The 27,864-nt window shown below is 25.4% G+C and overlaps 4 protein-coding genes across 9 annotated transcripts; 1 reads left to right on the top strand and 3 right to left on the bottom strand.

The window, feature by feature from the left end:
* Positions 1-644: 644 nt before the first annotated feature.
* Positions 645-8,827, bottom strand: LOC124953287 (sodium/potassium-transporting ATPase subunit beta-1-interacting protein). Of its 5 annotated transcripts, none has more exons than XM_047504455.1 (7): positions 8,168-8,609; positions 6,969-7,106; positions 6,771-6,851; positions 6,512-6,703; positions 6,334-6,394; positions 5,946-5,979; positions 2,177-2,324 (listed from the first exon to the last, which is right to left on the bottom strand). In XM_047504455.1, exons 1-7 carry the CDS (start codon positions 8,219-8,221, stop codon positions 2,315-2,317), a joined length of 570 nt encoding a protein of 189 aa, XP_047360411.1. In that variant the 5' UTR covers positions 8,222-8,609; the 3' UTR covers positions 2,177-2,314. The 5 variants fall into 5 exon arrangements, with proteins under 5 accessions (XP_047360407.1, XP_047360409.1, XP_047360411.1 ...); XM_047504454.1 differs by lacking the exon at positions 5,946-5,979 and adding an exon at positions 5,389-5,446 and having other exon boundaries at positions 8,168-8,606; XM_047504451.1 differs by lacking the exon at positions 5,946-5,979 and having other exon boundaries at positions 645-2,324; positions 8,168-8,803.
* A 1,009-nt stretch (positions 8,828-9,836) lies between these two features.
* LOC124953288 lies at positions 9,837-11,960 on the top strand. The gene is made up of 3 exons (XM_047504456.1): positions 9,837-9,923; positions 10,564-10,697; positions 11,572-11,960. Exons 2-3 carry the CDS (start codon positions 10,632-10,634, stop codon positions 11,875-11,877), a joined length of 372 nt encoding a protein of 123 aa, XP_047360412.1. The 5' UTR covers positions 9,837-9,923; positions 10,564-10,631; the 3' UTR covers positions 11,878-11,960.
* A 294-nt stretch (positions 11,961-12,254) lies between these two features.
* LOC124953382 (short-chain dehydrogenase/reductase family 16C member 6-like) lies at positions 12,255-21,346 on the bottom strand. Of its 2 annotated transcripts, XM_047504676.1 has the most exons (8): positions 21,087-21,346; positions 20,600-20,658; positions 15,280-15,476; positions 14,637-14,999; positions 13,479-13,593; positions 13,125-13,209; positions 12,949-13,059; positions 12,255-12,724 (listed from the first exon to the last, which is right to left on the bottom strand). In XM_047504676.1, the coding sequence occupies exons 2-8, from the start codon at positions 20,607-20,609 to the stop codon at positions 12,673-12,675; spliced, it is 933 nt and encodes a 310-aa protein (XP_047360632.1). In that variant the 5' UTR covers positions 20,610-20,658; positions 21,087-21,346; the 3' UTR covers positions 12,255-12,672. The 2 variants fall into 2 exon arrangements, with proteins under 2 accessions (XP_047360632.1, XP_047360633.1); XM_047504677.1 differs by lacking the exon at positions 20,600-20,658.
* Positions 21,347-24,968: 3,622 nt separating this feature from the next.
* On the bottom strand, positions 24,969-27,427 carry LOC124953546 (short-chain dehydrogenase/reductase family 16C member 6-like). The gene is made up of 7 exons (XM_047505072.1): positions 27,362-27,427; positions 27,012-27,152; positions 26,762-26,956; positions 26,011-26,140; positions 25,795-25,912; positions 25,156-25,281; positions 24,969-25,065 (listed from the first exon to the last, which is right to left on the bottom strand). The coding sequence occupies exons 1-7, from the start codon at positions 27,425-27,427 to the stop codon at positions 24,969-24,971; spliced, it is 873 nt and encodes a 290-aa protein (XP_047361028.1).
* Between the last annotated feature and the right edge of the window lie 437 nt (positions 27,428-27,864).

Here is a 27,864-nt window from a genome sequence, read left to right as displayed (position 1 = left end):
TGTTTACCCCCACCTCCCAAGAAAAAAGATAAAAAAAGAACAAAAGATTTGAACAATTAAATTTTGAAATAATTAAATGTAGATATCTTAAATAAGCATATAACTTACATATATATACCGATATTTAATACTTTGGTGTTTATATCTCTACGTTCTCTACTACAACTTGCTACATATATTGTATTACAGTTGCATAACATTACCGAGTACATAATTATTAATGTCGTTACGTGCATATGTATATTATAAATGTATGTATGCATTTGTATTTTCATATAAAACAAACATATTTTAATATTTTTGATTGACATTTGTAAAAATATTCAGTCAAAGACTGAATTACTTTTTTTTATTGCACGCTACTCGTGATAATTTTTCTTTTGTTTATTATCCTTATGTTTATTATTATTATTATTATCATTATTATTATTATTATTATAATATCTATATAGATAATCGCCTAGTTTTAATAATTAAATTTGTCAATTGGAAGACTATGTTTATAATTAAAACGTGCATGTTCACGTTTTTGGATATGTATATGTGAGTTTTTGTTCTTTTCTCTCTTTTCCTTATTTATTTTATTTTCTTTTAAAAATTTCAATGAAAATATTGCATATTGAAAGAGAATAATCAAATGATTGTCTTCTTTGATTACTTTTGTGAGAGATTATTTCCTCTTTTTTTTTTTTTTTTTTTATTTACAGATGACTTAAGAGGTGCAATGTTTTGATTTAATGCATAGTATATATATAATAAAAATTGTTAAATTTCATTCACAATGAATAAGATTATAGCCATTCTCAAGAATAGAGATGATAACGAGAATGTTTAGAGAAATATTTTCTAAATTACAATAATGGCGGTGTCGTTAAATTCGCTGATAAAAATAATATACGTTGATAGTATATTGTACTAATATGCATATACCCCTAGTGGTGTAAAATTTTCAACGTTTCTAAAACCTGAGATTCAAGGCATGATGTCGGTAAATATATATGTATATATGTTGAGTAAACCTATAAAAACAGGATTGTTCCAATATTTTTTATTATTTATTATAAAAGATATTGAGATTACCTGTTTTATATAGATTACTCTGTATAATATATAAATTGTTTGAAGTTAGGATCACAATTTGTGAATATCAAAAAATAAAAAATTGTTCTGTTAAATAAAAATTTAGAAATCTTTTCTTTTGTTTCCAAAATAGATAAGAGTATAAAGTTCATACATTTAAATAAGTATTTTTATGTAAAATAATATAAATCTGCCATAAGCCAATTTATAATATTTTGAAATTCGCAAGTTATTATCCTAACTTCTCAAAAACATAAATTGCTAAAAAGAAAAAAGAGCCTGATTCAACAGCAACGCACAATAAAGAGTTTGCTTAAAAGTCTTAAATAAAATCTGTACAAAGTCTATTCCTCTTGTGTCAGTCCGTATCAAAGTAAAGCTTTAAAAATCATCAAAATGATAAAAAAACTAGCCTTCTCATTTTCAATGAGGAACAAAAAAAAATGGATGCTAGGCTTCTATTAGGACATTATTAAAATATTATATCACTGTATCCTGATACGCTGGTGGTCCACTAAGAACAAATTGTCTTTGACTTTGCCTAACAATATCGGTCCTGCTAGGTACCTGAGGTGTAGCCCTGACACCATGATAATTGCTATAACTTGATCTAGCACTAGCAGGCCGATTGCTATACAAATCTTCAAGATCTTCGCCATTCAAGCTTTGAGTACTAGTCTGTTGAAAAGTTGGATTGCTCTGACCTTGCCAATGCATAGTATTCAGATCATTTTCTTGCCAATTGTCAGTGAGATTTCTCGTTGAACTACTTCCATCCCAGATAGGGAGATTCTGATTGGAATAATTACTTGTGTTTGAATAATTGTTACTATCCTGTCCAGTCCAAAGCGTTGGCGAAGAGACAGCCATGTTCACAGCTTCTGGCTGCCAATTAGAATTTCTATCTCTGTCCCAACTTACTGAAATCCTATCATAATTCAATGTTCCTTGAGACAAAGAGTTTACGTTTTGATTGGTTAAATTACTTGGTGCTGTATTAGCATAAAGACTCTCCTGATGGTCCATTATCCGATTAACTGGATTCTTTCGGCGTGATTGCCTGACTGAACTTCTTCGACTGGATCGACGTGTACCATCTCGTGATATCACAGAACGTCTCTTGACTCTTCGAGGTGTCATTGGCTTAGGTGATACACTATCGTCATGTACAGGAGGCTCTGGTTGAGAATACTCGATGCTATACAACGGCCGAGGCTGCTTTTTCCTCTTCTTCTTAATTTGTACTGTTGGAGAAAACAAAAAGACAAAAGAAATAACATAGAATGACTTAGAGATAAATAGAAAAAGAAAGATGTACTTGAGTCTATCATATTAATCTATCGATATTATCGATAGTAATTATTGACAAAATCGATTTTGTTATAAACAAATATAAATCTCTATCATGATAATATATTTGCAAATTAATTGATATTATAAAACATTTTTTTTACGGTATTTCTTAGCAATTCACGTATGTTATTCATACATGTTAGTAATTATAAAAATGACCTAGAAAAATTGAATTTTTAAATTAATTTTATTATATTATATTATATCATATTATATATTATATTAAAGAACAACTTAGACTACTTTCATAATCACTAACTCATATGTATTGTAAAATACATTCCAACACACCCATTGTTAATTGATTAAGAATTATTGATGTCACATATTTTTTAAGAATAATTTTCCCTTGCAAAAATAAAAATATATTACTTGTAATAATGTACCCAAGATTATTTCTGAAAAGTGATTACCCAAAAAGCTACACAGCCACACAAAATTCTATAAGATTTCCCATAAACCAATCAACCAACCAACCGTAGAGAGAAGGAAGATGTTAGAAAAAGGAAAAAGAAGAAAAATGAAGGGGTTAATAAATAAAAAAGCAAGCAATAGTAACATTGCACATTTATTGTCACTAATAAACTGCATTAAAAGGATCAATGCAATACAGTCAAAATAATAATACAAAACTAATTCCTACGTTCTTAAAAAATTATATGTTATTTATTTTTCTTTTTTGCAAAATAAAGTGACAAGAAAACTTGTACTTTTCTACGCAGGACGATAAAGAATCCAATTTAATATATATATATATATATATTGATCTGAAAACATTACATATACAGCAATGATTATAGTCTGATTTTCGTAAATCTTTTCTATTCATTATTTATTATAATAAATTCTAATTAACTTTTTTACTTCTTTCATCATATTTAATATAATTTTCATCTATCAAAGGAATGAATTCATATGATAATGTATGAGAAAAATAAAATAAAAAAGAAACAAAAAATAAAAAATAAAAGAAAAATATCATGCAGAACCGAGTCAAAAGTATATTCATCATTCAAATTTCATGTTATAATTCATAACATTTTTCTTCAATAAGATGTATTGATTTTTTTATATGCATCGTTATAATTTTTATATACTTGAATTAAGAAATTTTATAAGAATATGTAGAAATTAATTATTTTCGAAACGTTCGAAGATGAAATCATGATGAGACCAACTACCATGCACTACTAAACATACTTAAATATTTATAGTTTTCCATAGCACCACATAGTAACCAAACGTTCAATGCTATAAGTAATAAGCTAATAAAATGCAGTCCAAAATATAATAAAAAACAAATAAACATATTGCTTGAGAAAAGTGATGTTTGAGAAACCTATATCTTATTAATTGTAGGTATAATAGTAAAAAAAAATATTCATTATTATTATTATAATATAGTAATAATGATAAAAAAGTACAACGGGACGACTTCATCATTATTTTGCACATACTGCAGAAAAAAATTCGTTAGAAAAACAAATTAAACAAAATTCTCATCCTAAATTCTAATGTCAGGTATTTTTCTGCACATGTGCAAAGTTATACAAAAATTGTGCTCCAATTATTAGTTTAACGTTTGAAATCTGATTATTTTTTTGTACCAACGCATACTTCATAGAGCCATATAATGGCTAATCATCTATCTATCACAGTGTACGTATCATAAATTTATCGATGAGAAATAATAATAATAATAATAATAAAGTAAATGTCGTATACATATTTAAAAAGCCCTGAACAACTGTGAAGTTAGTATGTATGTATGTGTATAAATTAAACGCAACTAACGATTAATTTAATTAAAGTTAAAATCAACAATTAACACAACTTATATTCATAGATATTAGATCAGTCCATCTTTACGTAAAACATGAAAAATATTAACTATAAATCATTATGGTGAAGCTATAAACCACAAAACGAGATAATTTCAGGGAAATGGAAGTTATTATGAAAGGAAGTGGCACTTTAACTAGCTACACTAATCGTTTCGTGTATTTGGCAAGTATAGGAATTTTATGTTACATTTTCATATCCCAAAAAAGTGGCAGTATAGAGCAAAACAAAACTTTAAATCAAAACAAGTTTCTCTTGCAAAAAGTATTTCTTATAAAATCTTTCTGAAATTTCATTTATAATCGAAGAAATTTCTTTCCATCTCTGTTTTATATTTTCATATTTTTACGTGTGTATATATATATATATATACATAAACATATATATATATATATATATATATATATATATATATATTACATACATATATATGTATACATATATATAAAAAAAAGATAAGTTTCTTTTTTCAATAATTATTCCTTAAACAATATATTCTAATATTTTTTACTCTAAAAATTACTTGCACATAACGATAGAGGTCTACTTTCTCTTTTAGATTTATTTGGTCTGTCATGATTATTCATACTTTGATGACGATCAATGGCCAATTTTGGATCAGAGTAAAATGATCTTAAAGGCTGTTCACGGATATGATCTGTAAAAATTCTAGGTTTGCTAGGTGTCCTGGTTGGTTTTCCATGACTTGATTGAGTTTTACATTTAGTAGTTGTAACAGAAACATACTTTGAAGAATGTGGATAATACAATTTATTCTTTTGATATTTTAATCTTGCCGCACTATCCAAAGAATCATATTCATCATAAGGTGAAATAGGTCTTTGAAGATGATCTAAAGGATTCGAATAATCGGTCGAATATTCCACGTTTTTCATATCGTTATTGGATAGATTACTTCTATTACTTATGATAGTATCATCTCTGTTACTATTTTTACTATTACTGGTACTATTAAATGATTTGTCATTTCTTTTTGGAAAAGTTGTATCTCGATAACCAGATTGGTGTGAGCTAGTTGTGCCTGCAGGATAATCTTGATTGGAATTTTTATATGGATGAGAAGGTGGTGGAAGTGCCGAATAACTAACATACATAGGATGCAACTGTGTGTGGCCTGCCAACCCAAAGTCATCACCGCCAACAAAGTCAACTGAAATATATCATTTAGAATCGATAATGTTAGAGTAAATTTGCTGGACAGATTCGGGCGAAGTTTTTACCTTTAAAACTTAAAAGATATAAGTGATACAACTGTGATGAAATGGTAAAAATTTCGAAATTTTTATTTATTCAATCTTTTCAAAATTAAAATAAGTCTGTCCCACTAACGTATTTTTATTGAATAATAGTGACTACCTAATATTTTCAATAACAAGACAACAAGAATTTTTTTCCATGCTAAAATTACTGATAAAATTTTTTCGAATATGGCAATTTAATACATCAAATAAATATTACAATTTTGTAAGCTGCAGAAAGTTATTTCTTACTACTCTTGTACATTCCAACTAAAAAGTGTATATTGAAAATCAAAGAAATATATAACAGAACTACGTTTCAAAAATCTTGTATTTTACAACATAGTCAATCGTGCCGAAACGAGCAAATGAATAAATGCGTGCAAATTGTGTATGAGGCAAAGCACTTACCAGAATGGGGGATCAAATCCACCAATGAAATCAACTGTAATTAATAACCTTTTTTTCAAGCAATAATAAATGATCTGATAAGCTTAAATTATTAATAACTAGCAGAAATAGTTTACTGCAGCTTTTAATTATGATATAATTTATATTTCATAAGGATGAGAATATACAGATTTTAAAGCTACCATTATTTAACAATTTGAATTTTATACCTGAATCCTATTAAACTGTATTAGAAATTTAAATGCATGATAATATCATCATAAAAATATATTCCTATGTATTACCTATTCTATCTCTTTATTTTTATGTAGTGTGAAGTATAAAAAAAATAGATTATAAACTAATAAATAAATATAAACAAATTCTTTTTACATAAATTAATACTTACAGCTATCATCTTCTTCTAAAAAGACCTTACTTAGACAAATCCCTCCTATAATTGCCATTAACTGAAACATTCAAATATAAATTACTAAATACGAAAATGATATCATTTGTTATACATCATACTCTATAAATAGTATCAAAGACACGTGTAAACAAAGCTATATATAACATACACATACCCCTAAAAGACATTGTGTAGATGCATGTAGGATTTCTACTACTTCATAATCCAGTACACAATCCGTCACATTACTGGGACGTGCTGGCCTGAATAATTCTGGTTCAGTAACATCATATACAGCTTTACAACCAGGTCCATTAACATGCCACCAGGAAAAACTACCGGTACCAAGATTTAAAATATCACTATTCTGAAAAAACAAATATTTATTATAATAAAAATCTATGAATCCAATTATCTAACTTTAACTTACTTACTTTATCCAGTACTCCTATACTGAGATAAAAACATATCATAAATATGTTCCACCCTAACCAAAGTGTGTTCCATATGCAATACTGAAATAAAAAAAAAAGAATAAGTATTCATTAATTAGAACAAATTATCTGTCCTATTAATTTGTGATTGCATTCCTTTAAATAATATTATTAAATAATTAAATAATGTCTACGAACCGATATGATATATTTAGGTCTGTATTGAAAGCTCCCAAAAAATCCAAGAATAACAAATATTATATTAAAAAAATTGACCAGTATCGGGGCCCACATAAACCCCAGAAAGTCGAAAACTTGACGCTCTACAGTGGTAATCTGTAAATAAACAAAAACTTTATGATCAAATACAAAAGGAGTAGTAATAACAAATTAAAGTATCTTATGATAATATGCCAATTGCTTAGATTCTACTCATTTCCTTTTATTCTTAATCTGTGCCAATTGTCTTGTGTTCCAAATACTTTGTTGATTGGTCATTCTCTGTCAGAACTTGTAACACTTATATATGCGTGTTAAGTTAAAGAGATAAAACGTTAAAGATATTTAAAGATTATTTTATTTTTTTTTTCTTGTTCTAAAGATTACATATCAATTCTAAATATAAATATATCTACATATCAATTTCTTCTAAAATCTTAGAATAACATTATAAAAAATACGATATCAAATTATTGCAATAAAAATAAATCGTTAAATTGATCCATCATCAAGAGCTTCGATGCTGCAAGTGAAAGCTTCATCTAAAAAAAAAAGAAAGAGTAGCCTAGTTCCATCTATATATATATATATATGTATATATATATATATATATATATATATATATATATATATATATACATAATAATAATACTTTCGCGTGTGCAAAGCAACTTATCATAATAGAACAACATAGAAAGATAAACCAAGAAACTGAGGTCGATAAAATGATAAAATGACTAATCTACAAAGTCGGTAGTACCAACTCTATCGTAGCGTCGATTACTAGAAAAGAAAAATGTATACTATTCTCGAGTAAAACGAAATAAGAAAGAAAAAAGAAAGAACACGGTCTGTGCATGATGAAGATAGCGATCGGTCATTTCGATGAAAGAAAGATGAGATAAAAACAAGAATATCTATATTTTTAAGATTCGTAATCCGTAAAAAAAACGCATGACTCAGTTAGAAAAACGTGTTGCATGTATCCTTTCTCATATATGAGATGTGTGTATGTGTGTATGTGTGTACGTTACGTGCATATAGGTACATAAGTACGTAAAGTACGTTATTAGTATATATACGTATGTGTGTACGTGATGATCGAGAGCTACTGCAATGCACCTGAAATGTTCGTTGTGCATTTCCGTTTATATAGCTAACACTGAATATATACTTACAAGTTGCAGAATGCATATCGTCAATAGAAAGTGTCTCCTACTGCAAATTCCCATGTCATTTGACCAAACGATCGTTGTACTTTTTCTTCTTCCTTTTTCTTTCTTTTCTTTTTTTTTTTTTTTGTTTTCCTCGTTTTCCTTTTTTCGACAAAACCGTCACAATTTTGGGAATTCACTCGACAAATGGCAATGATTTTTTTACACCAGACGTAGACCGCATATCGTACCGCAATTTTAATGCTTCGTTGTACACAGTGGTGGCACGTTTCGATACGACGCCATGTTAACTTCCGAAATGATATACTCCTCACTCTTTTCTTTCTCGCGAACGACTGGCTGCCTCGGCGCGCAATGACACGCATCGCTTCATCCCGTCGTCCGGGCAACCGACTTTATTATTCCTCTCGTGCGACCGACCAATCAACTAGCACCGGACGAGTTCCTTCCTGCGTAGTAATCTGCTGCGCAACTCGATCCGTGTGACGTATTAATATTGTGACTTAAAGCAAGAATTCAAATGATGCGATCAAATTTTAATAAAACAACCTTATTTAACAACACGGATATGATAGGAATTAAAATAAAATATTTATTGTGTTTATAAATATGTATCGAAACATATTTTAAATTTATAGAAAAGAGATAATCAAAAATAGAGAAAAAAAGAAAAAACATAAGTACCACGAATTAAATTAGAATTTAAGTCTCCTTGTCTATTGTGAACATTTCATGCTAGTATATTTTTCTCTACTAACTTTTAAAAAACAATAATACGCATATTCTATAATATAATAATATTGTTCAATTTGTCATAGGAATGACGATCGAGATCGAATAGATATATTTCTGATTTCAAAGTGCTAATGTCAATTTACTATTCTCTACATATATATATGTGAACGAATGGCATTTTGTGAATATTTAGATGCTCTATGAGATGTGGCTCTTAAAAGGCACACGCGAACAGATTGTCAATCGTAAAATCTCGTTCTCAGCTTACGAGATATATTTACGAGATCATTATTAATTATAACGAATAAAAGTGTCTTCAAAAGAAAAAATTGAAAACTGGACGCTAATAGCTTTTAAACGATAACCCTATTGAGAAAATTTTATATACCGTATTTGTATTTTTTTCTGTGCTTTCATATATTCAAAAAAGGTAATCGAATTGTTATATATATATATATTTTTTTTTTTTTTTTTTTTTTTTTTTTAATATAACCAAAAATTTAATGAATTTAAATTTCACACATTTTCTTAATTAGGTCGTTTTCATAATTATTAATACATTTCGCGAGGCATGTGACGTCTGTATCAATAATTCTCAACTATTCATTTCTTCCAAAAATTATTATTCTTATTTATTTACGTTTTATGTCACAACAACGTGTGATAACCGTTGATATACGTAATTTACACGTTTCTACAAATCTTCTTTTTTATCTTGAATACGTAGTGATCATTACAATCAAGAATAAAACTCAATTTCTTACCCTTAATGTGTATAGAAGAGTGCATGCACCAGTTGTCCACGAAGAATGAGAACAAATGCCTTTCTTGTTACTATATTAAACATTATTTGGACAGTGGAGATTCGCGAAATTATCAAAGGCGCTAAAATTTAATATAGAAAATTCTTATAGTTTATGGAAAGCTGAGAGAAATTTCGAGATAAAGCTCGCAAAACGTTTTAACGCTTACACCCAAACTTCTAGGAAACGTAAAGGAAAACGTGCTAATTTTAATAAAGGAGGTAAAATTTTATAAAAAATATTTTAATAATTTTTTATTTTAATAAATAATTTAATATTTTAATAAATATAAAAATATAAAATATTTAAATTATATATATATATATATATATATATATATATATATATTTGTATTATATATATATATTTGAATGATAAAATTAAAAAATATAAAAATATAAAAGATTTTAATTTTAAAATTGTGTATATATGTCTATACATATACACATAATTATAAAATAAAAATTTTTTTATAAGATTTTGCCTTCTTTGTTAAAATTACCACGTATATATAATCTACATCAATCAACCATGTTTATATTTCAGTAGCGCCATTACAATGATATAAAAAATGATTGATATAAAACGTTACAACGTATTTTCTTCGTCACTGTCAGAGATATAAATAAATTATTATAATTATTTTATTTAATACAGTGTGATTCTGATTCATATTTAATTTATAAACATTTATATAAATGTTTTTTTTCATGAAACAATATACTTGTTAACTTTTACAAAAAAAAAGATTGTAGTTATAGAAAAACATTTCTAAGATATATATATTTTTTATTTTTGGTACGTTTTATGTAAAAATATCAATTATAATATAATTAGAAAAAAAAAATGAATTCTTTACAGGTACGGCTCGTTTAAGGTGCAGAGAGGGCACGTTTCGCGTGCATAAAATTTATGGAGATGGAAATTGCATGTTCCGTGCGCTCAGTTATATTCTTTGGCAAAATGAAGAAGAGCATCAATATTTACGTAACACGGTTAGCTAGTACAAATATAATTGCTTCTTCTTTATATACAGAATGTCTCAAAATAAGTAGAAAATATATTCAAGGATAGTTTTATTCCAAGTATCGAAAAATTAAAAAAAAGTTCATATAAACATATGTCATATTTGATTTTGTTTTCGTGTTTATAACGAATTATTGTTATCGCAATAATTCTTTTATTATACGGACATAGTGTCAGTACACTTCAACTGAAATTCTAGATAATTTCTGAACAATCGATTTCCAAAAAAATGGATAGGCCATGGATCAGTTTTATTACCTTGACTGGCCGTTCATCGGACTTACAATTAAATCTAATCAATTTTTTTTAACTTGTAGAGTTATTTGAAATCCATTGTGTACAATACGGTCATTATCGGTGTTGAAACTCTTCAGTGTGCAAGAATTGAATATTGATAAATCGTCGGCAGGCTTCTACTCAAATGCGAAGAAGTTATTTCAAATTATTTTTTATGAAAATAAGCAGATAGAGCTTGTTGAAAATCAAATTTACTATAAGCTCGAAAACAAAATTAAATAGTACATACAAGCATGTATGAACTGTTATCTTTTTTTAATTGTTTTGATGCGCTACAGCCCATCTCTAAAATACTTCCTTTTATATGATATAAGCGACATAAATCATTTTTCTAGGGAAAATAATAATAAAAGATTATAAATGCATATGAATTATTTTATTAAATATAAAGAAAATTTGTTGTGTCATTCAAATAATATCATAAAAAAAAAAATTGATTATTCATTTGCATCCCTAAAAAGAAACAAAAGAAAAAAAGAAAAAATAAAAAATTTTTGGACAAATAAAGAAAAATATTAGATATTAATTAAATGAATTATACTGTAGGTTGCTAAATATATAAAGAATAATTGGCACGAGTATGGTGCTTTTGTAATGGCCGAGTGGAATATATCAAATCCTGAAGAATATTATGAGCATATGAGAATGGTTGGGACGTTTGCAAGCGAGCTCGAATGTACGGTAGCAACGAAGCTTCATCATATGAATCTTTCCATCTATCGTGAGATCGAAGGCAAAGATGAATTAGAACGTGTTTTTCACAGTCATGTTGACTATTATTACGAGACTGCGAGGTTGCTCTTCACCGGACTTTCAGAAAGTGGTCATTATGATGTTTTACTCAACGATTAACTATATATTTTTTTTTAGAGAATTTTTCTTTTTTTATTATTATATATATGTGTGAAAGGGGAGAAATAAAACATTTTCGATGTTCAGCCTTTTACTTCATATATATATATAAAGTAAATATATATATATATATATATATATATATATATATATATATATATATATAAATATATATAATACAAGTCATATCATGTATACAAATAATTCGATAATATAACAATACTTTTCTATAATTATTTTTTTATAATTGTTTATTTTGTAAAGAAAACAAAAATACTAATTTTTATAATAATAAAATAAAACAATAAAATATTTTCTACGAATGAAAATATTTTGTCATTTATGAATGGTACGGTTTTCGAGAAGAAAAATTTATGTTCTTATAGAATATTTTATATTTAAGTTATGAAATATAAATTACATGAATTGATAACGAAAATCGTTATTGTACATCAATAGTCATTATCCATAAATAAGTTATAAATAGAACACTTTGTAAATTGAAATATTTTAAAGAGTCCAATAATTATTTGTTTAACATTCAACAATTAACCGAAAATTTTTTATAAATAATAAAAAAAAAAGCAAAAATTATGTAAATACAGAAAGTTTCATTATCGACAAACGGTCATCGTTGACTAAATTATTCTGCATAAATTAATACAAAACAAATTTAAAAATGCATTCACATCGTTATACTTCCTTCTAATCCTCATAAATTTATGTTAAATATTTTTTTCTAATTTTATTAATTTTAAAAACTGCTCCTATTAACGTAGTTGCATTCTAACCTCTTTAAGTCCTATACCATCGTGTTATCGTTGTTATAATATTGTAAATTACACAGCTAAAATAAAAATATTTTTATATCATTTTACAAAAAAAATAAATAAACATTATTTTTAGATACTAAAAACATTCTTTGTCCATTTTTTTTTTCTTTTTAACATGCACATTCTATGTCATAATATGAAATAGATGGCGAAAGAAAATTTTTTTTCAAAAATATTGCATGCAAATAAATAAATTTTATATAAATGAAATAATAAAAATTGTAATACTTTGTCTAACCTTATTCGATAGAACAAAGGCGAACACCAACCAATGTTTAAACTCGACTGATCTCTTCTGACAGCTTCGACAATGTCTTTTGCAACTCGTTGCTCGCCCTGTCTTATCGACCTATAAATGATTTATTAGAAAGTCAACAATAATTTTTTATAGTAATAAATAAATTCATTTTCTACCTGTTTTTTGTCGTAGGTGCAACCGCAAGAAATGTGAAATTATTGACGCAATTACTTAATTCTCTACCCAAACACTCCATCAGATCTGTTACCATATAAATCATGTGAAAAATCGTGTAATTTGAAATAATTTTATAGATTATAAAAGAATTATTCATTTTCTATTATCTTTTTTTTTATTTAAGTAATTATTTAATAAAAATAAAGCTTATAATAATTTATAAATAATATTTATTTAAATTAAGATCTACTAAATTGTAATATTTGTGTTGTATATTTTAAAAACTAATTGCATTTATAGTTATTAAAGAATATTAATTAAATTCATAGTTAAATAGAGAAAGATATACGTACTAGCTATAGCAGTTCTGGAACCTATATAAGCATCTTCGTTCGATACGACAGGCATTACTCCAACTATATGAACTCGTTCTCGATTTAACATTGAAGGTAAGAATGCCAATATAGTCTGTAGAAATGAACAATAACATCTATTTCTTATAAAATCTAAGAAAAATACATTTCTATTTTTATTGTAAATTTTTTTGCACCGTTGATCATTTCGAAAATAGTTGGTATAATATTAGGTGGGCCGGAAAGTAATGTCGTTTCTGCGCATGTCGATATTTGATTGTGATTAAAAATAAAAACTTGCTAAAAATTTATTCATTTGAATTTAATTTAAGAAAGCGACATTACTTTCCGGTCCCCCTAATATAATCGATTATATATCATCATTTTATTTATTTATGCTATTTATCATTTGCCGACATTATTATTTATCATTTGTCGATAAAAAATATTTAACTTAAGTGATAAAATTATTTTAATTAAAATTATTTTTTTTATCGATAGATGATATTCGCAAGATAATGATAACAATGGAATTTTAAAATACTTATTGACAAATAAGTATTTTACTACATAAAATGAACCTTGATCTGTTATGAATGATATCAAAGTACATTAAATAACTCTCGTCTGGAAAAACAAGACTCATTTATATTCAATGGCAGTTATTGGTAAGATTTCCGTGTAAGAAACATTAGCATATGTATATTACAGAATATAGATAACATTTCTATTTATAGACAATATTTATAACATGTAGAATGGATTTAATATTTAATAAACTTTAATAATTAAATGAATTTAATATTTTAATAGAAACAAAAAGAGATATTTATATTTAGAAGCAACATTTCATTATTAAAATATTATATATTAAAAGATTTACAAAGAAGACATTTTTTTTGTCATCTCAATCAATTTTGAAAGGATTTGTAACACTTATTATAAAGTCGAAACAAATTAGAAATTTTACAATTATCTAAACATATTATGGAATAATATTTAAAAATTTGAATGATCATAACGAAAGGAATCATAGTTCCAATAAAGTAATTCTTCTTACAAATCATGAATATACATATCATGAATATACATATGAATATACATATGAAGGTAGTATAAGAAATTGTAAAAAGTGACAAATATCTCAATTATGCTTACCCAATAATGGCTCATCAAGGTTGTATTAGCAGTGTCAAAAATATCCTGACCCGCTGCACCAACGCATGTTACTAAAATATCGATACCGCCAATCTCGTTTTTAACCTTTTTCGCTATATCGTGGATATTATTATGGCTCAATAAGTTGCATTGATATGCTATAATCCTTGGACTTCTCCGAGATGCGTCCTGTTTTCCTTGGCTTGTTCTAATGTCTCCTTTTAAGTCTGAATAACGAAATTGGAGATCTGATGCTATTTGTTGTACGGAATCATTAATCTCGTCCACACAGATAACTGAGCATCCTCTTTTTGCAAATTCATCGGCTAAAGAAGCACCTAATGATGACGCTGCTCCTACTATCTAAAAATTTATTAAATAATTAAATAAATAAATTACTCGAATTATTTGATATTAAATTCTTTATACTAAATATTTACTTTGATTTGATCGTTTTAAAAATGGAGAATTATTTCGTTATTATAATCGGTTGATTTTCTTTTTTTTATTTTTTATTTTTTTTTTTTTTTTCAATAATTTGTTGCGATTTTATTTATCAATTATTTTTATATGTTGATTATCGATAAACTAACCAATGAACAATCAAATAATAATAATTACTATGAATTTGTTATTAATTTACCAAAACAACATTTCCGGTGAGATCTCTTGGTGGCTTTGGTAACACAGACTTAATCAAATTCAGTATGCTTATGAAGCATGAGATTGCAATTGCAATTAGGAACTCAATACTGAGGTAAAGAAGTAACTTCGCCGAAGGAAGTCCAATGTTCGTTTTATCTACCAGTGTTCCATCTCTTTCTGACACCATTACCGAATCTAAAAAAAATCCTTTTTGATTAATTTCTATTAATTTCTTCTTTCATGCTTTTTATACAAGTTTTTCATATCAACTTGATTTATGTATACACACATCTTTTATAATATTATTAATCTAATATTAATCATTAAAAAGAAATTGACAAAATTTTTTTTAATATTCTCACTATATAACTTCTATTTTTCTTGTTTTTTTTTTTTTTTTTTGTAACTCATAAAGACACAAAAAGTATCCTTCTGTTATAAAAGATTATAAAAAAAGAACAAAAAAATAAATAAAAAAATATAAAAATAAATTTAAAAAATATATTCTATAAATTTCTATCTATCGGATGAATCACAAAATACGTGATCAACTTAGATTGTTCTATTGTTATTGAACTGATCGAAAATTTATTTCTCTGATAAAACACGAAATGTAACATGGTTTAAAAAGAATTTTAAGATGATTGATATAGTATAGTAAATTGTTGATTCTTTTTTTTTGGAGTTTTCCAAATCATTATCAGTTTTCTTTAGACAAATCTATAATTTCCTTGTTGTTCATCTTTCAACGGATATTGAAAGAAATTCTGTAAATATCATAACGAATATTGTTTTTTTTTTCATCTCATCAACCGAAAAAACATTGAGAAATTACTTTTTACTTTAATTAAAAGACGATATTCAATGTGGTGTCCATCAGTTATAATAGATTTCGGTAAACGACAAATATATGATTGTTTAAATCTTTCTATGGCATATTCATTGATAGCTAAACATGCGTTTATAAATATCTCTCGTATATCTTCCGCCTGTGTTGAAGTTTTCGATATCATATGATGTGTTTCACAATGTACAGAAAGAAATGTTTACTAACGGTAACAGTGAAAGATCAAATCAATGACGACTAATATTAATATATCAACAATTCAAAGTCTACGAAAGCATAGCACATACGATATTCTTTAATATACAATCACACAAAATTCTTTCAACTATGTATGTATAGGATATTTGTTTTAATGTTTCTTTTATTTGGATGGAAAAAAAACAAAGAAGAAAACAAAAAAAAATATTTATTAATTAATATTTATTATCTTCGAGCTAAATTCGTCTTAATATCTGTTAAAAGATAGATATAAAGAAAAAAAAAAGAGAGATTATAGATTCGTCTATAAAAGATTGAAAGACGATCTTGAAAATTCATTACCTTTAATTAAGATAAGATAATAAAAAAAAAAGAATCTTCTCGCAATCGTCCTATTGATATGTTGCGGACTTTCAGGATTTTTGAAATTCCTGTCGAATTCGAAATTGGTATTTCCATTGTTCAAGACCAATAGTTTAAAGAAAGTTTTATAACCTTTCGTTTATTTCTCATTTATTTATTTGTCAATAAAACGATCAAATAATTGACGTGTTATAGTATATGTAAATTCTATCAATGATCATCATTTTTTCGTTAAGTGTCTTTTTTCGTTTTATTTCGATAAATTTTCTTTTTTTTTTTTGATTGATCATCCATACGTGATCACGTTATTTTGATTTGTTTCGTCTAAGCCTTTTTTATTATCTCGGAATTATTACGCTTATTTAGCTTTTACACGTGACGCAAGCACTCGTAAACATACACGTTTACGACTATACATCTTGCTTTAGTTTTATATTTCGAAATGTGTATTTTATTAGGATATAATTACCGAATACTATAGTAAATTGAACTATAACGTAACAGCTGAATAATTTGTAGTTAATTACGTTTCTTGGTTCACCCGATATATTGACATAGAATTTTATATAGTTGTTATTTAAATAATGAATATTTATTAATAAAATAAATTAATAAAAAAAAGGAAAAAGTAAAAGATATTTTTTCTTTCTTTTTTTTTCCTGTTTTCTTTTTTTTTTAGTTTTATTTTTCTTTTTCTTTCTTTTTTTCTATCTTTTGAAGGAATTAAATATTTAAATATTATTGGAATAATTTTGTCAAAAATGATATACTGTACTAGGTCAATGAATTCGACGATCCATAACTATAATTAATTTTGTGAAAGGATAGGAGAAACCTGCTTCGAAGAAAGGTGCATATGTACATTAGATGACTATGAGTTTATGTTTTAGAAATCGCAAGTTAATATGTAAAAATAATAGAAAAAAAGAGAGAGAGAAAGGAATAACAAAGAGCACCAGATATATTATACAAGTTCCTACTACGATATCCAACTCTTACGTTAACGATTTCAAGATTTCAACCCGATATGATCAATAGACGTTCTGCATTAGAAATTAGTTTTATTTTTTCCTTATTTTACATTATTGCCTAACGAAACTCGTTAAACTTTTTATTTCGTTTTTTCATATCATTTTTCTTTTCCTCTAATCAATAATATTCGAATTATTTTATACACAGGATGTTTATGACATTATTATTAATAATTATTTTTCTAGTATCAATTAATTTGCAATATTTACAATAAATTCTTATTGGATATATTAAATTTTAAGATTTTATTTGTAAAAAAAAGAAAAAAAATTTTTTAAATCAAATTAATATAATAAAAATCCTATTAAAAATGTCGTCAAGTTACTTTAATTTTGCAAAATTTCTTACAAATTTTGTAAATTGATTTAAAGTATTGAAAATTCATTCTCATCTATTTCCTTTTTCCAATGTGAAATACTAAGTTTTATTATATAAATATAAAATCAAAAGAATATCTGAAGATATTTGTTTTCATTTGGAAAATTATATAATCTTACTATAAATATGAATGTTGTGGTTTAGTGCAATCGAGTAGTTCATTGAACAAGAATTCGTTTTAATCACTATATTGAAGTAAGCATGAGTTAGCAATATATTCATTTTTTAATTTTCTTATTACTAATTTTCTTTATAAAAATAAATCTGCGTTACTTATCACGAGATACTTTATACACAACCTCGTTTTTTCTCATAATTGTACCATTGGCATAGTTAAAATGCATATTATATTAGGTTGGTGCGTATGAAATGTCGGATTTTCTTTAATATATTCACTTAAGAATCCGACATTTCATTCGCACCAACCTAATACTTTTGACAACAGTAATAAAGTAATTCATATGTGAAGCATGATTTTAAAACAATGCAATCAATTTTTATTAATTTGATCATTAAATGAAAAAATATCAATGAAATTATTTATTTACTTTTAGGAATGCACAACTGAAAAATGTTGATATTTTACAATAGATTTTTTAAAAAACAAAAAATTTGTTCGATTTGAATTAATTTAAAAAAAGTTTTGAATGATTATTTTATAAACTCCAATTTAAAAATTAAATTATAAAATTATTATATTATTAATAATGGAATAATTGTAATATTATATTTCATAGTTAAAAGCTAAACTAACTTTTTTTAGATTTTTTATTGCTTTAATAAAAAACTATCCATACCGGTTTTATTACATAACGATCTGAGAACTTCACACGCATCAGTTCGTTATTATAATGGCTTTTTTGTATTTTGTATTTTATATTTGTTATGAACTGTGAGATATCAAAATAAATATATCGAAAAATGATTTTTGCTAATTTACAATTAAATTATGAATTTTATAATTTTTAATGAAAATTAATTTCCGATAATATTCTCATACTTAAATATAATCATTAATAATACAAATATATCAATCGATTAATTTAGATGTTTCAATATTTGTCATAAAAGATTTTGCATAAAAGTGATTTATTCAATGAAATATAGCAAATTGAAAACGTGTTAATTTCAATAAAATAAAAAAGATAAACAAAATGATTTAAATATATGCAAATAATAAAACTGGTAAAATAAAAATATAACTTCTCATCTAAATTCATATAATTTATCAAACTAAAAGTGGTTAACATAAATGAATATTTGAACGTATTATTAAATTTTTATTGCGAATTATTATGAATTAATTTTCTCTTCAAATTCAACATAAAAATAATTTTTATCTTTTCGATTAATTATTCACAAATTTATAAGATTTTTTTTTAACTATAGCATAATAATAATTTTTTTTCAGCACCAACAGAATTTCTGATTTAGAAATTATCCAAAAAATTATTTTAAATAATAATAATTTTTAAAAACTATTTTCTTTTTTTATTATTGCATATTGATATAAATAGCATTCTATTAAAAAAATATATATTTTGTTTCTAGAAGAAAATAATACAATATTATGGTACATTAATAATAGGTAGGAAAAAGGAAGTAATTTTGAGATCTGTCATTTAAGATGACTATATAATTTCTAATCTTAATATTACAAGTAGCAAGTAAACGACTTTCTATAAATTTGTATAAATCGATCATAATTAGGTAACATATTTATTTTTGAAATAATTCTGAGATTTTCCAAATAATTTGTAAAATAATTATAATAGATAATTATCAATGGAGATATATCTTTAATGATTGATCGAATATAACATACCTGATAATTTATGTATATAAATGATATTTATGGATATGGAAAATCTTGATTCGAAGTCATTACTTCTTATATTTAATTTTTATCTGTGACATTTAAAATTCTAATATAAATATTAACAATTATCGGACATAATTGGTTTTAATCTCTTCGATCCATATTTTCTTTTTTCTCAATTTATTCATTTCTTTTAATGATCTCCAAATATTTAGAAAAATATTTAGCAAAATAATCTATCTTAATTAATATAATTAAATATTTTCTTTTTACGTTTTTTTTTTTTTCAATTTCTTCTTACGTTTCTTTTAACATTATGTAACACAATGGAATAATATGTTGTTATTGCAGAGAACAACAAAAACATAATATATATCTAGTATATCTAGTAATTCTTTATCCTTCTGTTTTTTTAACATGATAAAAACAACAAACTGAAATTAATATTATACTATTAATAAATAGGGAGTATTAGATAAACAAATGTTATGATATTATTGCCTCTATTTGTAATAAAAATCAATGCAAGTGTACATCTAACGAAATTAATAATCTATTTAGAAAAAAAAATAAGCTTCATTTCAAATCATAGTTTGAAAGATAAACAAATAATTATGAAATTTCGTTCCAACGAAAATTAAATTATGTATTTTCATTAATAAGAAAATAAAAATTGCATACCTATTTTCATTCTTTTATAATGAAAAGTAACGTTTTCTTCTAATGGAACAATTGAATTACTGAAAAAAAAGAAAATTAAAAATAATTGTTAATTAATTTATTAGATATTAAACACAAATGAATTTTTTAATCGACGATATTTTTTCAAGTACATAGAAATTCATAATTTCTTGAATAAAAATGTTATAATAATTCGTTTCGAAACTACCGATTTAATTTCACAAATTCGTAATTTTTATCGCTAATTTATAATAATGTTAATCGAAAATAAATATTTCATTCATTATTGCTTGTATATTACTGATATATATTATTCATTCGATTATAGAATAAAAATTAAACAAAGACAATTTGATTTCAATTATCATCTGATTGCAATAATAATTATTTAAAAAAAAAAAAATTACGATACCGTTAATTAAACAAATAATAAATGTTAATCATTTTTTTAAACAGTCGATAATTCTAATTTTACAACAATAGTTACCGTTAACAAAATAAATGCACACAGTCTAACGGACACTGTAAACTCACGAACAGAAATAAGAAAATTTATAAATATTAATTAAATAAAGTAAATGTCACAAAAATTTTTAATCACACGCACTACACATAATAATAATTTTGTTTCACTAATAAAAACATAATCTATAATTATTAAAAATGGGAACGAAAATTGTTCAGAATCAGTCGATCGTTTCTGTCAGGTTGCTTTGCTCGCTTGAACTTGACTGAACAGTGATTTCGCGTTCAGTGTGCTTACCTATGAAAGCAAACCTAACCCGAGTCAAGGTCATTCGTAACGTATTCATTATTGCTGTCTTTTTGTTTCTCATCGTCATAAATTCATGCTAAATGCAAAAGGAACTTTTTATTCTCTTAAACTTTTTATTCTTTTCTTTCTCCATTTTTTATTTTTTTATTTTTCTATCATTCATTTCTTTATTTTAATTTATCTGCTTTGATATTTATTTGTTCATTGTCACACATTTATAGAAAGTTAGAAAATGTTTACAGGAAGCGAATTAAATGTTGTTTTAATACAAATGTGAAATATCTGAAATTAATTAATTAAAATTAAAAATGACAAAATTAAGATTATCTATTTTTTATATAAAATTTGGTTTAATTATACAATAAATGTTCATATTAAATATATAATATGTGTTCGTGAATTGATAATTATTATAATAATCTAATGTAAATCATATATTTCATTTATATAACAAAAAAAAAATGATTGATAAACTTAATTTACTCATATTTTTGATTTTGATATAAATACGATTTTTATAATATTACTGAAATATTGATTAAAAATTATATTATAATACTATAATTATATAAGAATTATATGATATCATAATAATACGATATATTATTTTATTATTAATAATACGATATTATATTTCTATTCTTTTTTTTTAATTTTTTATTACACAAAATTTTTACCATTAATTTTTGTTAATTAATAAAATAAACTTTCCTTAACTCTCCTCTAAAGTAAGCGAAAAATTCTCATTTTTGATCCTAAATAACTATTACCAAATACACGTAAGTATGTCTACATTATCTATAGTCGGTAAGTATTTCTATCGACAATCCTTTATTTGCCAAAAGTATTTTTAAATGATTTACTTCTTCTTACTATCTTGACTCACGAGATCTGCCGTTGTTGAGAAGTTCAAACGAGTCACAAATGTTTGCTATAAAATTCATGAGAAAGCTTTCTCAGATACTTACAATATGTACACAATTATGCAACGCGAATGCATACAAAACTTTTTATAATCTTTAATGGAAACTTAATAAAAAGTAAAAAGAAAAACAAGGAAGAAGACAAATTCATACAATTTCAAATTTGTTCATGTTTCACATTTTTGCATAAGATACTATATAATATTCATCGTATCGAACGATATTGTATCTTGAAGAAAAATCGATGATCAAAAAAAATTAATTACAAGTATCAACGTTATTCCCCGACATTAAATATTTGATGTGTCTTCGAAAAATACATTTTCTGTGAGATGAAAAAACATGCTCGCACGTTCGTACGATTCATTCTAAAGGTATTTGACCTCATACAAAAGTCAACGTTGTAGTCTTTCCGAGACCTTGAAATGTAGCATCTTAAAACTTTCTATTTATTTATACATGAGATATCTACGTATAAAAATTATATGCCCACACACATACACACATATACACATATATTAAATTATTAAAATTTACAAATTGAAACGAATTTAAAAATTCGATTCTTTCATTATTTTTAAATTACTTATTGTTAATATCTTTTATTATTATAATTTCGTGATCAAAAATAATAAAAATTGGCGTGCAATTCATCAAAACATTTGATAAATTTATATTTATTCTTCAATCGTAAAAACATCGTAAGCAATTTTCTTTGACGATCTTATTTAACGCAAAACAAATAAATGATCCTTTCCTAGAACTTATTGTTCAATATAATCACCGTTTTTACGATACAAAAGTCGTGGAATAAGGTAAGAAAAAGTTTCAATTAATTTAAATTAGAAATCAAAGAACACATCATAAATCATTATGGCGTGTTACTTTGTTATTCTATGACGTGTATATTTTTTAACGATATAAGACGAATAATATCAAGTTTTGTTTACAGACATTAGTTAGTCTTTTTAAAAACTACATTTGGAAAAATTAACTTTACATATATATAATTAAAATATTATTAAAAATAAATCGATAAATATTTCATATAATGGGTGCTTTACGAGAATATTCGTGATTTCAAATGATATAAAAAAATATATAGAGACGAAAGAATTATTTTATATAGCTTAAATAAATTTACAGATATTGAAGAATTATAATGTAATATAACAGTTAATCTTACTGTAAATTCAAACGAAACATGTTTTGATTGTATCGATATTTTAATAAATCAGATGTCAACTGATTATAATATTTATAAATAGTTCGATTTTTGATCGTACGCTCAACCTCCTTATTTTTTGTTTTCTTTTATTTCCTCGAACAAATTAACATCGACTGATCCAGATCAATACCGCGTTTGTCAATAAAATAATTAAATCATTTGAATATGTTTACGGAAATATCGTTATTACGATATATCCGTTTTTTTATCGAACCATCGTATGAGTTTTTTATTGACAAAATCGAATGTCAAAGATTACCGAATCAAGAAACAACAGTGTCATAAAAAATACACATATGAAACATATTTGTAAAGAAAAAAAAAAGAAAAAAATGTCACCGAAAATAAAATAAATCGATTAAAACTGTTGACCATTCTTGTTTTAATAACAGTTTATGCTAACGATGAGAGTAGGCGTAATTCTTGATCGATCTTGATGAGCATTGTTTCGTTTTAAAGACGAAGATTTAATTTAGGAGCTGACTTTTTTAGAATTTCTTCGAAAAAAAATTGTGTTAAAAAATGTCATTTTTCTCGAGAACAGTTTATTCGCAAATATAAAACTTTTTCAAAAATTCGAAATTTAAAGCGATTTCAATTTGGTGTCAAATACGAAATGAGCAGTTAAATGTCTCCATACGGAATAGGAATCCCCACTATAAAATGTATCGCCAATCAATTGGCGATGTTCCTGAATGCTAGATGAACATATTAGACATTGCTCAACGATTGATGGCTTGGCAAATATTTTTCTTTGATTCAATCGAAATTGGATTATCAATTGCGATACGCAGCATTCTTTAAATATCCCCATACAAAAATTTATTTGCAGATTAAATTATTTGACAATGGTGAATATATGGCTCCAGAAAAAATAAGTCCAAGACTGTCGAAACAAATATAGGGCCAAATTTCGAAAAATAATGTTACATAAAATATAATTTTACATGTATGTAATATTACATGTAATAAAAACAGATTTTTATATATAGAGTTTTTATATAATTAAATATTAAATCAGAGCACAATATAGGCGAAACTATTAGATCTAATCTATATCGTCGAGTAATATCTAATATAATCATAAATGTTCAGGAGTGTTTTCAACAGATAACTATAATAAATATTTCCTCTAGTGTACATTTGCAGAATCATTCAAAATCACAGACGTTTACGTGGCCCACCCTTTATTAAAATATAATAATTTATTGTTAAAAAATGTTTACTGTACCTGTTAAAATGATTAATTGGTTAATTGATTCTACATTTTTTTATTATTTTTTTATTTGCTTAAATTCTATCTATATATACATTAATTCGTAAAGTTTAAACTTTGTACTTTTATGAACAATAATAAAAAAAAAAAATAATAATAATAAAACAAGGAAGAATAACAGCATTTTGATAACGCAATTAATGTCGTTCCGGAATAATCAGGAAGAATTAATTTTCGACGTGGTACAACGTTCCTTCAATTCGCTTTTGATCGACGTTCGCGAGGAAATCAAGAATCAGTCGCATTGCTGACTCAGGAATAATCCTAAAAGAAAAGAAAAAAAAAGAAAAGGAGAAAAAAAATGAATAAAGAAAAATATTATGCTTTGATAAATGGAGCCGTCGGGAGAAAAACCTGTTTATAGCATTCAGGGAGAGAAGACATCGTGGTATAGAATATTCCGTGTAATTTTTTCTAATCGCTTTAATAATTTCACGAGCTACGTATTCCGATGGGACGACTCCGAAAATGTAAGGAAATCTGTAAATAATAAATCGTGAATTCATTTTTAATGAAATCATTTTAAAAAACGATTTTACTTTATTCATATTCGATCCATTCGCAAAGAAATATTTTTATTTTAATAATTAAATTATTGGATTGTTATTAAAAAAAGAATAAAAAACAAACAAACAAATAAAAATAAAACCATCGATTTTTCATACATTACGCGAATTTAACATTCAAAGTGAACAGAGAAAGTTTCACGGCTTTAAATGCTGTAACATGACATGCACGAAATTATTTCATAAGTACTTTACAAACCTATTCATTAAAAACATATCTCGTTGATATTTATAAATGTCCATATAAACGATATACAATAAGAAAATAAGAAAATAATAAAAAATATTAAAAGAAAACTAACAAATTAATGTAACATTCAATTTCGCGAACTTATTTATCAAGTTGATAAATTAATTATATATAGAAGATTTCATACAAAAAAAAATATGTATATATTTATTAATTTTAAATATGTTTTAATATAACCTATACTTAGGATCTTTTGCTAATCCTGTGTCAACGTAAAACGGATAAATCGTTGTGAAATGTATGTCAAGTTTTTTAGGATTCATTCTCACTTCTTCGTATAGAGCTTCCATTAGACCTTATGTCAGAAAAAAAAATAAAAAAGTTTTCAGTTTTATGTATGTAAGTGATTTTATTTTCAAGATTATATTCAAATTTAACTAACTATATATTTACCTCTAACAGCAAATTTCGAGGCACAGTAAGGGACTTTTTGCGATACTCCGCATATTCCACATATACTGTTTATAGCTACGATGTGACCTCTACCTCGTTGTAACATTGATGGAAGTATAGTTTCTATCGTCTTTATAAAATTAAAGTATAATTTTAATAAAAAATTTTTAATCAAAATAATTCTTTATAATTCTTCATTAATCAACAGAATGTTGTTTGCCACAGGGTCATTATTAATTTGTTACGTATATTTTCATTTATTAATTTCTTAGAATTATTTATAAAAATTGGGGAAAGTTTAACCGTGGAGATAGGCAATATTGTACAGGCAATATTGGCCACTAAAAGACTGAATGATATAAAATAAAAATAACTTTTACAAACATGTTGTTTTAATTTTTTATTATTGCTAGACATTATACGTAGCTATTTTAATCTCCAAAGAGTGCTATATAATCAATAAAAAAAGAAAATAAAGAAGATTGAAAATAAACAAATTATGACTTTTTCAAATCCTTCAGTTTTTTGGTGACGCAAAAACAAACTTTCGATATAAGCAAAAAATTCAATAGCTTCCGATAATAGTTTATATAAACAGTTTTATACCAATGCATTATTCAACATTATTGATGATATATAAAATGTTCTTGCTTCAATTAAATTTGTATCTTTTTTGTGATTTCGAAATTATCATACTTATAGAAAATGTAACAAACTTGTATTAATTTTTTTTTTTTCTATAAAATCTTACCCAAAAATGAGATAAAACGTTGACATTAAATGTCCGTTCAATTTCATCGGAATTATGATTGAGAAGTGAACGATGATACAACACGGCCGTATTGTTAATTAGAATGGTAATTTCCGGTATTCCAACTTTCCTCATCATTCTTATCGTTTCACGTACTTCCAATCTCTTCGAAACATCAACGATGAAACCGTAGACCTAAACAATTTCTTTGAATTCGATATCATGTTTCAAGAACTTTTGAAAATATTACAACCTCTCCGCCATTTTTTGATACGGCAGACATCGTCGATCGATTCGCATCTATATCTACGTCCCAACAGATCACTATGCAACCCATTAAGCCTAATTGAATTGCTAATTCTCGACCAATACCATGGCCAGCACCAGTAATCTTATAAAATACACAAAATAAATGAAATTAAGAAATAACCTATTAAAATAAATTATTTATAAAAATAAACAATTTACGGAAATACTTATTCGTTGATTTTCACTATTATGATCAATAGTGATAATTGACAAAAGTATTAAAAAAGCTTAATATAATATATATATATATATAGGGAGAGAGAGAGAGAGAGAGGGGAATATATTCTTTACTAAAACTGTTTCTCCGATTAAATTCTTCATAGTGGTAGGTATAACGACCTTGAACGATGCAACCATCATTGCCAAAGTTATTTTCATCGACAATACGATCAAGTCTAAGATGACTCGTGGAAAAGTGAAGGATCGAAAAATATTCTTGATCTTCCATTTTCTATAAGATTGATATAAAAACATACTGTATAATGAGCTTCTACAAAAAAATTTATTTCAAAGCTTACTTATTATTCACGTCACGTGGGATTGAATCGATATCTGTTTTTAATGAAACCATGAGTTTTCTTTTCTCTTATTTAACGTATCAGTTTTTAATTCTTTGCATGTTACGTTGATAATTTCAAAACAACTGATGTTAAACGTTCCCTTCATTACGTTCGTCTTCTATTTTTTTTATATGGTATATACCATGATTAATGTCAATGTAGAATAAACATATTATCCATCGAGTTTTCAAGTCGTATGCTTCTTTCTCGTCTCGCTATGATGAATAATCGTTG

Source organism: Vespa velutina, chromosome 12 (assembly GCF_912470025.1).
Source record: "Vespa velutina chromosome 12, iVesVel2.1, whole genome shotgun sequence".
NCBI lineage: Eukaryota > Metazoa > Arthropoda > Insecta > Hymenoptera > Vespidae > Vespa > Vespa velutina.
This window is presented reverse-complemented; position numbering and strand designations above follow the sequence as displayed.

Coding starts and splice junctions, on each gene's coding strand:
- LOC124953287 (XM_047504451.1), bottom strand. CDS start 8,221: ATGGGAATTTGCAGTAGGAGACACTTTCTATTGACGATATGCATTCTG. Junction 6,395..6,511: donor CTACACAATGTCTTTTAGGG/GTATGTGTATGT, acceptor TGAATGTTTCAG/TTAATGGCAATTATAGGAGG. Junction 2,325..6,333: donor TTTAGAAGAAGATGATAGCT/GTAAGTATTAAT, acceptor TTTCTCCAACAG/TACAAATTAAGAAGAAGAGG.
- LOC124953288 (XM_047504456.1), top strand. CDS start 10,632: ATGTTCCGTGCGCTCAGTTATATTCTTTGGCAAAATGAAGAAGAGCAT. Junction 10,698..11,571: donor ATCAATATTTACGTAACACG/GTTAGCTAGTAC, acceptor ATTATACTGTAG/GTTGCTAAATATATAAAGAA.
- LOC124953382 (XM_047504676.1), bottom strand. Junction 15,000..15,279: donor TCACCGGAAATGTTGTTTTG/GTAAATTAATAA, acceptor ATAAATTTTTAG/ATAGTAGGAGCAGCGTCATC. Junction 13,210..13,478: donor TTCCAGAACTGCTATAGCTA/GTACGTATATCT, acceptor ATATGGTAACAG/ATCTGATGGAGTGTTTGGGT.
- LOC124953546 (XM_047505072.1), bottom strand. CDS start 27,427: ATGGTTGCATCGTTCAAGGTCGTTATACCTACCACTATGAAGAATTTA. Junction 25,282..25,794: donor GCAAAAGATCCTAAGTATAG/GTTATATTAAAA, acceptor TATTATTTACAG/ATTTCCTTACATTTTCGGAG. Junction 25,066..25,155: donor TCCCTGAATGCTATAAACAG/GTTTTTCTCCCG, acceptor CTTTTCTTTTAG/GATTATTCCTGAGTCAGCAA.